Source organism: Silurus meridionalis, chromosome 12, assembly GCF_014805685.1.
Source record: "Silurus meridionalis isolate SWU-2019-XX chromosome 12, ASM1480568v1, whole genome shotgun sequence".
NCBI lineage: Eukaryota > Metazoa > Chordata > Actinopteri > Siluriformes > Siluridae > Silurus > Silurus meridionalis.
The window spans coordinates 7,211,846-7,222,642 of record NC_060895.1 but is presented as its reverse complement, the minus strand read 5'-3'; the positions used below and the strand labels follow the sequence as shown (position 1 = coordinate 7,222,642).

At 38.3% G+C, this 10,797-nt stretch overlaps 1 protein-coding gene across 3 annotated transcripts; it reads left to right on the top strand.

Moving 5' to 3' along the window:
- Positions 1–762: 762 nt before the first annotated feature.
- On the top strand, positions 763–10,367 carry map6b (microtubule-associated protein 6b). Of its 3 annotated transcripts, none has more exons than XM_046862153.1 (4): positions 763–1,709; positions 3,160–3,379; positions 5,222–5,270; positions 8,893–9,019. In XM_046862153.1, exons 1-3 carry the CDS (start codon positions 1,036–1,038, stop codon positions 5,264–5,266), a joined length of 939 nt encoding a protein of 312 aa, XP_046718109.1. In that variant the 5' UTR covers positions 763–1,035; the 3' UTR covers positions 5,267–5,270; positions 8,893–9,019. The 3 variants fall into 3 exon arrangements, with proteins under 3 accessions (XP_046718109.1, XP_046718110.1, XP_046718108.1); XM_046862154.1 differs by lacking the exon at positions 8,893–9,019 and adding an exon at positions 6,097–6,114; XM_046862152.1 differs by lacking the exon at positions 5,222–5,270 and having other exon boundaries at positions 769–1,709; positions 8,893–10,367.
- The last annotated feature ends 430 nt before the right edge of the window (positions 10,368–10,797 follow it).

The following is a 10,797-nucleotide window of genomic DNA, read 5'->3' as shown; positions in this document are numbered from 1 at the left end:
TGTGTAAATGTACATATGCATTATATTATATTATTACTATGTAAAGTCCGGAGTTTAATTGTTCTCCGATACTTTAGGGTTTTAGTGTTTTAGTGTCTGATGAGTATTATGAGTGTATGATGGATTGCACCGTAAGACCACATGTCCAGAGTGTCCTGAGATACTTGTGACCCTGTGAAAGATGTATAAAGGTTTGTAGAAAGGCCTTCGCTTGCAGATGTCAGTTTTTTATATATCTATTTATTTATGAATGTGATTATTCTATAGTGTATATATATATATATATATATATATATATATATATATATATATATATATATATATATATATATATATATATATGTGTGTGTGTGTGTGTGTGTGTGTGTGTGTGTGTGTGTGTGTGTGTGTGTGTGTGCATTATATTATTACTATATAAAGCCAGGAGTTTGAATTTACTCCCCATACTTTCAGGGCTTCCACTGGATACTCAGGTTTCCTCCATCCAGGTCAAAGACATGTGTTGTATTATGAGTGTATGTTATATGTATATGTATATATAAGGATGTATAAAGCGCTTTGCCTGCAGATGTCAGTTTATTCGATCATTTATTTAGAAATAAAATTATTCCACAGTATAAATGTGTGTATGCATTATATTATATTATTACTATATAAATGTCAGGTTTATATTGCATGAAGCATTGAATGGTGAAAGTGCACTGAAGATGCAGGTCAGCATGAATTTATATCCGTGATGCTGAGACGGGAAGTGGTTAAATTGTGGGCGTGGCCTGTGGGCGCTGCTGTCCGGCTGCAGGTGACGAGTGATTTTTTACGCAGCGGTCCTCAACATTCAGGAGGGGCTGCGCTCACACTCCTCCGGCCTCTCAAACATCTGGTTGGGGTTATTATAAAATTCAGTTATATTGGAGCACTACGATAGGATTGCACCGATTTCTATCTAGCAGGGCAGGAAAAAGTGTGATCCAGAGGAGGAGAAATCTGATGCCTGGTTGTTCCTGATCGCATATCGTTTGGCTGCAGGTCTACGGCATGGCGTGGCCCTGCATCACCCGCGCCTGCTGCATCAACCGCTTCTGGAGCGAGTTGGATAAAGCGGACATCGCCGTGCCGCTCGTCTTCACCAAGTACTCCGACGTGGCCGAGGTGCGGCACCTCCATCCGCAGCCGGGCCTGTTAGCGCAGTCCCGTCATCCGGTCGCCATAGAAACAGAGTCCGCCCACACCGCGCCACAGGAGTCGGCCGCAGCCTCAGCATCCTCGGCGGCGCGCGAGGGCTCAGTCACGCGCCAGGACTTCAAACCCTGGAAAGTCAAACCGGAACCGAGCTGCAAGCCCAAAAGCGAGTACCGCCCATGCCAGACGCCCTTCAACAACGAGACCCAGTACCAGAAAGATTATAAACCGTGGCCTGTTCAGAAACGCGGAGATCACCCGTGGATCCCCAAAGTCGAGAACAAGAGCGTGAAGCAGGACCACGTGACCACGGAACCGGACACGGGCGTGGAGAAGTGTGAGATCGAGGAGCGTGTGAAGGAGAAAGAAGGTGCCAAGGAGGAGAACAAGGAGAGGCCATTGAAAAAAGATCAGGATGCTGAAACAGGAGAGAAAAAGAAAGAGCAGAAAGCAGGGTCCAGAGGAAGATCAGCAGCAGATGCGGTGAACAGGCAGATCAAGCAGGAGGGAACAGGTGGAAGCTCATACAGGTAAGGACTGATGCTGAAGTTTCTCTGAATGACTTTGCACTCCAACACTGCTGAACTATTACATGCACTTATACACTCTTCACTGCCCACTTTATCACTATAGAAAACTATTCATAACACAGTGTATTGGGCGATTGTTTCACTTTAGACACCTGAAAACCTGAGATTTAATCCACTTGTTTTATTCCACACAATAATGTTTAAATGGCACAAGTTATAATCGTAATATTTCAAACAGAATGTCACCACTGAAAATATATATTTGTAATTTTATAAGCTTCATTTCAGCTCAACCTTGCATGTTTTTTTGCAAATGCTTAGTGTGCAGAATATGTAGGCGTGTTTCACCGAACAGTACCACTGCACTTGCAAAAAATCCGCTCTGTCACTCCTGCACTTCAGGAGGTACATGTTGTCTGATGAGAAATGACATTCTAAAATAAATAAAATACAAAAAAGGTACATGGGGAGAAGGTCATTAAGACCAGCAAGGCCCCTAATCTGCTGACTTATAAATCACTGACTTTGTTTTTTCCACAAATATGTATTAAATAATTCCTAATAATCTAGTGTCACTTCATATCTTATATCTTCAGAGCTTCATAGCATATCTATGATTATGTTAGAGTGTCTATCCAATTATATTTCAGCCATCACATGTTGCCAGTTTCAAAGAGATCTGCGTTGAGGCCTTCAGAATCAACCAAGCTGTTGCTTTAAACAACTAGGGCCATCTAGCAGACGTACAATAACGTCCGCATGTTCACGTCCTTTAAATGGATGTACAGAAAGCCCACCAGTCAGATCTCGCAAACCTAAAAAAATTTATTTGTGTAGACTTGATAACTTTGTTTTTTTAAGAAAAGATGGACATCGTGAGGAAAGGGCAGCCAAAACAAATGTTAATCTTTTTCAAGAACTATTTATACTTTTGCCGATTCTTTCCAATTTCTTTCCAATTTGTCCTAATTTAAAATTCCATAATCCTCTGAATTTTAATGGTTGGATGACTTAAAAAATGCTTTGAAAACCTGGGGTCATTTAATGAGGTTAATATCGATGCTTCTGTTAGAGATAAATGAGGGCGGTGCAGCTGTTGCTGCAGTAAAATGAGACTTGTTGGTTTTCATGCTTTAGTTCTGGAGTTCATTCTCGCTGCATGAGATACCCATATGTGATGCATTGTTGAGTTAAACTGTGTTTCCAAATCATTTTGATGGTTTCTATAGTCATGGTGTCATGACGATGGTAATATGAGGTGTATATATTCATGTAGGACATCACTGAAGGCCTAGGTGGGAAATGCACAGCCTGACACTGGGTTACATGCTATTTTTGAGTTAAGCTCTCGCACGTACACATTTTGGCAAAGATTCACAGTTCCACTGTCTGCAACAATTGCTCATTATCTTACTGTCACCTTTCTTACTCCTACACTGATCTTTTTCAGTATGGAATTCAAAGCGTACACGGACGTGAAGCCGGTGAAAGCCATCAAAGCCAAGTCACAGTACAAAATGTCAATAGCGGAGAAGGCTAACTTGGAGACGAGCTACAATGCAACTTATAAAGGAGAGCAGGGGAAACCAGAGGCCACGGATAACAAACTGCTGGACCGCCGTAGGATACGCAGCCTATACAATGAGCCCAGCATTAAAGAACCCAGCAAGGTATGCATGCAGTGCAGTCTGTCCAACAGCCAGGACACGTTTAATAGACTGGCTGGTTAGTTAAGTCTAATCAAATAATTATAGTAATCAATATATTTAATGTAGAAAAAAAATCTGTGTGTGTGTGGGGTGGGGGGGGTCTCAATCTGTATTAACCTGTGTCATTTATCAATGAAAGTCCAATTATATCTCTATCCCACATCTCCCATATCAAGGATAGGTCCTATTATAGATTCAATCCAGTTCGCTGTTCTAAGAAATTTCACTCTTCTATGAGGGTGATACTGGCCATTTAGTGTATTTTTTCCTCGAATGAGGTCTTAGCACTGCTAGTTTATTAATTCCATTCAGCCCTGACTCAAAATGATATATATTACACTGTGAAGGTTTATATTGTATTAACATAATGTATGATAGTTCATTCCAACTATTCTCTAAGTGAAGGGATACTATAATCTCTGTACCAAAAACCTGCTTTAAAATTGTATTTCTTTGTCAGATTTTTCTTTAATCAGGGTACAAATGTTCTATTATTGCTGTTGTCAGAAATTCACAATATCCAGTAAATAAGATTTAGCACACAAAGTGGATATAAAAAGGCTACACCCTGGAAAGCAAGATAAATATCATCACATACTTTCCGCCTTAAATGTGATTTAGCATAAACCAATAATAAAAAAAAAATTAATAGGGACATATTGAGGGTGTGTACACACTCATTTGCCTAATAATTCTGCACTCCTGTATATATATATATATATATATATATATATATATATATATATATATATATATATATAGATTGTGCAATGTGCAAAAGACTGATGAAGTGCTGTATTACTATCCAATAGTTATAGGATATGCATATATGCATATACAGTATTTATCCCTAAAACTATTTTTTTCCACCTAAATTTTGTTTATTGCTACAAAAATATATATATATAGATTGTGCAATGTGCAAAAGACTGATGAAGTGCTGTATTACTATCCAATAGTTATAGGATATGCATATATGCATATACAGTATTTATCCCTAAAACTATTTTTTTCCACCTAAATTTTGTTTATTGCTACAAAAATATATATATATAGATTGTGCAATGTGCAAAAGACTGATGAAGTGCTGTATTACTATCCAATAGTTATAGGATATGCATATATGCATATACAGTATTTATCCCTAAAACTATTTTTTTCCACCTAAATTTTGTTTATTGCTACAAAAATATATATATATAGATTGTGCAATGTGCAAAAGACTGATGAAGTGCTGTATTACTATCCAATAGTTATAGGATATGCATATATGCATATACAGTATTTATCCCTAAAACTATTTTTTTCCACCTAAATTTTGTTTATTGCTACAAAAATATATATATATATATATATATATATATATATATATATATATATATATATATATATATACAGGAATGTTAAGTGGAAATAATGATATTTCTATGTATTATTTTATTTCACAGTACCTGCAGGCATCTGTTGAACAGCTGAAAAAAGATTGTGCAATGTGCAAAAGACTGATGAAGTGCTGTATTACTGTATTATCCAATAGTTATAGGATATGCATATATGCATATACAGTATTTATCCCTAAAACTATTTTTTTTTCCACCTAAATTTTGTTTATTGCTACAAAAAATATATATAGTACCTTTTTTTTTTAAATCCTGCAATTTTAACAGGGGTGTATAAACTTTTTATATCCACTCAATGTAATTACTAGTAACTAGGTGTGCAATTGTGTATGCAAATACAGTATGTAGGTCTAATATATATGTATAGATGTGTTCATGCAGCCCATTTTTTTTATCCTTATAGGGCTGTTCAGGCAGTGACAGACGTTCTGTTGTGAGTCTGTTCTAGTCAGGTGTGGGTTGGTTTTTTGTTGTTGTTTTTTTACATACAAAGCATGGAGGACATGAAGCTTTTCAGCACAGCACACCAGCACAATGATGAAAAACGATTAGACCTTTCACCTTGGGTCAAATTCAATCCCTCCGCAATAAATATGAATGAATGAACAAGTCAGTTTATTCCTTCTTTGGTAAATGGATAGATAGATCGATCTTTTTAACACTAGGTGGTTAGATGAATGTTTGGTTGAATAGTAAAGTATGCAGGTGGATGGTTTTAGCAGTAGTCAACTTAGATATAATGGCTGGTTCACCGAGATGTTGTAGTGTGTGCTGTAAAATTGGATTCGAAATTAATAATCAGCACTCACGCGGGAGGATTGAATGCACAGTTCACGAATGCTCAGCTTTCCAGTTAAAAGACCACTTCTTCATTTTGCAAGTCACCAAAGCGACATTCACTGGGAATGGGCCCTATTTTCCTACTTTTAATGCAAATGATGAGCGCAAGAATGAATTGCACATTCACACAGCGTTAATAATTCACGTCTAAAACAAAAAGACAGATTTACTACTATTTATCAGAACTGATTTTCTGTAGTAGTTCATTCTTTCTTACAGATGTCAGCCTTCTGTAAGAATTTTTTTTTCTTCTCAGATATTTTTCATATTCGTTTTTTACACAGCACATGCAGCGTGATCAGTCTCTCTTGCGATGAAAATGTCATCTGCAAATGCATGTTGAAATAGGGCCCCGTACTCTAACTCAATTGATTGCCATGTATCTACACTAACAAGAGAATTTTAAACGAAAAAACTCTTTTGTGCTCTAAATTATAGGCATCCTTGATGAAAATGGGTAAACATGGTCAGGAAAATTGTGAGTTTTTAATTCATTAGTTAAACCATTTATTCACTCATTTATCCATTTTCGTTCTGCTTTTTCTGGTCAGGATGATAATGGCAGCATGCTGAGATCATCAACCCTGACTTTTTTAAACCTAGCCACAAATTCCAGCTACTCCTGGGACTTCCCAGATGTTCCTAAGCTGCCTGTAATATAATAATCTTTACAGTGGGTCTTTGTCTGCCCATTGGTCTCCATCTAACAATACATGCCTGATTCTTGTGAGGTGCTAGAACCAACTCAACTGCTGAAGAAACTGCTGGTCTTTCCTTAGATTGTCCTGAATTACTGGACTCACATAACCACAAAGTTTAAACCCAGTAATGGCCTGTCTTTGAGAGACATAGATGATTGACAAAGTTAGTCACTTTAAAAAACCTTGTCATGGGACCCCCATGTGGAACTGGTGACTTAGACACAGTAATCTGTGAGCTCAGTTGTGTGTAAGAGGGCAGATATTGTGTTACACTGCCCTGTGATGAGCAGCAAGTGGCAATAATACAGCATTGAAGCATCGGTTCGTCGTTACCTTACCTGACGTTAGCTGTCCTGAAACCTGGTTCCTCTTTCCGCATCCTAGTCTTCTTTAGAAGCCTGACATAGACCTCGCTATAGCAGCTGAGGGGAGAGGTTCCCCTATACTTAGATCACACTTTCTGTTCCCTGTAAAAAGATCTTGGATCTTGAAAATACTTTCCTTTAGGATGCATTAACAGAAATTCCCATCTAGGCTTTTTTCAGTGTTGCATGAAGATCAATTTGGAGTTCCTGAAAATGCTTCTGTCATTGTTCTTCTGTCAGTATTCTCTGTATTGGCCAACACTCCCCACAGAAGCCATGGAATGGTTTGGTCTTTTTCCATGGCCTCCCCAAACTCCTCTTGTGTTCAAGTTTTCTGTAATTGTAATCCACCATGCTCATTAGTTGGAAGGCCTTCTTCTTTAACTCAATGGCTTCTCTTAGCACTAGTGTTCATCAGTGTTTCTGTAAGAACTAACTGATGTTGGAAACTTCATCGTACTCTTGCTGCACTTAAGGCACCTTCAGATTATAAAGTTAGATCAAGTCCCACTTGCCTCCGGTCTTTCTACTGGAAGCTGATCTGCAACTGTTTAGTTAAGGCAAGAATAGAGTTTACTGGCCCTAAACTTGTGTGGGAAAAATAAGGAAGATCATGAACCTGAGAACAAATAAGAACCGAATCTCCGCATTAAGGCATCATGATGTGATGTGTGGATGCTTTTATGCAGAGGCTTAAATTCAACTGAGTTCAATCTACATTTCTCGAAGCAACTTTACAGAGATAAAGCAGGTATAAAGTTGAATAAAAGAATGTACAAATATAGCGCCTATAAATTGCCCTATAATTATAAATGTATTCCTAATGAGTGAGCCAGTGGCAACTGTGGCAAGGAAAAGGTCCCTGAGGAAGAAACATTGAGAGGAACCAGACTTAAAAGGCAACCCATCCTCATCTGGGTGGCATCGAATGTCCATTCATTACAGTTCCACCATTGTTGAGGCGTGCTATTCAGTGATAGGTGCTTTAATGCAAAACTTTTCATGCAACCTGTGGTTCTGAGCCATTGTAGAAGACTGTTGATATTAATTACAGTCCAAAAACATCCTCAAAGTTTTTGAGTTGTTCAGTAACTTCATGGATCTTTAGGATGTTGATGTAGAACCATCCCTGGCTGCACAGAGTGGTCTCCGATTAAATGGTAGGGGTAGGGTGTCGGAATGAATTGAGCAGGCCTGGAAAGAAACTGGTTTCTGGTACCCCAGGAGCACGTTTAAGAGAAAGATAGAGGGGGAGGGGGGAAAAGAAGGAGAAAAGTGGGGTGAAGAGGGGGAGAGAAAGGTTTAAGGCCTTTGTTACATGGCATCATGGAACCATGATGTTCCAAAATATTTTAAGTCAAACCCTGTCTGCTCTAACAGGACAATGATTCAAAATAAAATCCATACAAAAATGCTTTAATGACCATAGAATTAAGACTTGGACATGACCGTCCCAGTCCCCTGACCTATATCCTAGTTTTAAACCTGTTATATTGGATGAAGTGAAGAGTCCACAAGAAAAGTTATAGAGGACCCTAGAGGACCTGGAAAGATTGGAGTCATCTCAGATTCCTTGCTTATTAAGAGTCACAGGAGAAGACTCAGTAAAGACTCAATTTTAGGATGAACACAAGCTAGAGGTGTGTGGTGAGCTGTTTTTTTTAAATCCCAGTCCTGCCTGTTCACACAATTTTGCCACAAATCTATTTGTTTTTTACTTGACTTCCCAAAAATATAAAGAATCATGTTTGTTAGCTCATGTAGCCTGACACGAAATCACTCACTGAATAAATTGACTTTACTGAATGAATGGACACATGCCCATATTCAATTCACACTCATGCTAACAAACACAAACCTGTCTTGGTCCTGCAAACTTTATATTAGCCGTTATATACCTACCTGCATGACAGTAACATTTGCCTGCTCTTGTGATGTTTTGGTCCCACAGAATCCCAGTCCCGATGCACACTTCTAACATAAAGAACCAAAGAAATACTCAAATAAATTTGTGATCACATAAAAGAATAAAGAAGTTGGAGTTCTTTTGAATGGCATAATGCATGTAATATATGTATATTACAGATGCATTATGTGCTTATTAATGAGTTACTTTTAGATTTGTGTTTAGAACTAATGTGCAAAATATCTTATTTTTCTGCCTATAGCCAGAGAAGTCCAGTGCGTCACACTCCAAACCCAAAAAGACGACAAGCCATAGTAAAACAGCAAGTAAAGCTAAAGCAAAGCCGAACACTGGAACCCAACCTGCTAAGAAGAAAAGCTCTGTGAGCAAGCTGGAGTTAAAGCCAGACGGAGGGGTCACCAAGAAAAGTAAAGAAATGATTAACAGACTGGCTGAGGGAAAAGAATAGATGCAGTTGTGTGTGTGTGTGTGGATTTGGGTGAAAGGGGTCTGTGCTTTGCTGCTTTAAGACTCTTATTGTTTAAACCCAATTTCAGTCTTTTAGGCTTTCTAGTATGGATTGTGAATTTGGATCTGAAAGCTTGCTTTGCCTCGAATGTGGCATCACTGCATAATCCGTAACGATCCACGATCTTTTTACACCACCCTATCAGCTTTATTGCATGAGATCTGCGAGCAAACGTTGCTTAACCCTTACCATAAATATGTGATTAGAAATGTACTATTAGACATGTGTAGTTATTGTCATCAGGCTTGAATCGCTTTTTTTTTTGCAAAACACTTATCACACACAAGATTTAAAAACACATATAATATTTATTGATTAGCGGAATTGATTGAATTGCACATACATCTGGCTCGTAGTAGTTTCCTTGCCAGCATCCCACTAACTAATTATTAAAACGATATTTCATATAGTGAGTGCATCAACAAACACTAACAATGAGCCAGGTTTAGTTATAGCCTTTAGCACCGGAGAAAAAGATTAGTGCATGCATTTCATAATTATCATTCATTGCCCAGTGCACTGCCTGTTCATCGTTCCAACAAAGACGCTGCTGAAACATTAACAGATCAGGCCCATAGTCTTTCAGGATACACAAGAAAATGAATGCTATCTAAAAAATAAACATATACAACAGTTGTCAGACCTGTCCATTTGAAGTATGTGAGTCTCAAACAGCCGCATTATGTGTTTCTGTCCTTGCAGTGTCAAACAATTAAAAGGATCCACCTGCCAGTGTGAACTGCTGTGTATTATTCTATGTAACGAGAAATAAACTACTCTGCCTGCTTTAGTTTAGTTCAACTGTACGGAAGTAATGCTGCTAACCGCACTACTGTTTGATCTTTAAAGGAATGTGATATATCAATGCCATTTCTGTTGAGATCGTTATAAACATGTCTAAAAGTCTCTTACAGTTGGACGCATGGCTTCGGTACGAGTCTTCATTATTGATCGTCATTGTTCTGTCAATATTCGCCCAGCCACGTAAGTCACAGGTTAGGAGAACCTGCAGACTTCTTGGTGCATCATCCCTTTACTGGACTGTCCTCCATTCATGCTGTGTACACATCACTGGGTGCTATCTTGAAGCTGTGCTGTCCATTCGAAAATATGGTGCCTGAACATGTCACCTGATGCCACTGCAACTGCAATGTATTTGTATGTGTGATGTGGTGTTCGCTTGCCTTGAATAAAATCACTAAAGCAAGTGTTTTTGGTATATTTACTCATTTCAAAACCTCTAGAGCAGGGGTGCACACACTTTTTCTAAAAAGCACGCAAGCTACTTCGAAAATGACCAAGTCAAAATGATCTACCTACTATAAAAATGCTTAAATAATGAGCTATTTTTTTTATGTCATTCGATCTACCCACACTACCTTTGCGCACAGTAAGACCGATCAGGGTCGAGCGCATGCTCTGTTTTGAACTTGTTTTGATTGCTGCTTGGTGGTATCTACTAAACACCAGAGGTGGGAAGTGAAGAAGTACAAATACTTCGTTACTGTACTTAAGTAGATTTTTTCGGTATCAGTACTTTACTCCACTATTTATTTTTCATTACATTTTTACACAAATATCTGGTCTCATTAACTGTCCGTGTGGAAACATAGCAAAGGCTCTAAATGATGTCCACAC

Excerpts from the sequence above, each read along its gene's own strand:
- map6b (XM_046862152.1), top strand. The coding sequence starts at position 1,036 with ATGGCGTGGCCCTGCATCACCCGCGCCTGCTGCATCAACCGCTTCTGG. Across the intron at positions 1,710-3,159 it reads ACAGGTGGAAGCTCATACAG|TATGGAATTCAAAGCGTACA; the intron begins GTAAGGACTGAT and ends GATCTTTTTCAG. Across the intron at positions 3,380-8,892 it reads GCATTAAAGAACCCAGCAAG|CCAGAGAAGTCCAGTGCGTC; the intron begins GTATGCATGCAG and ends TTCTGCCTATAG.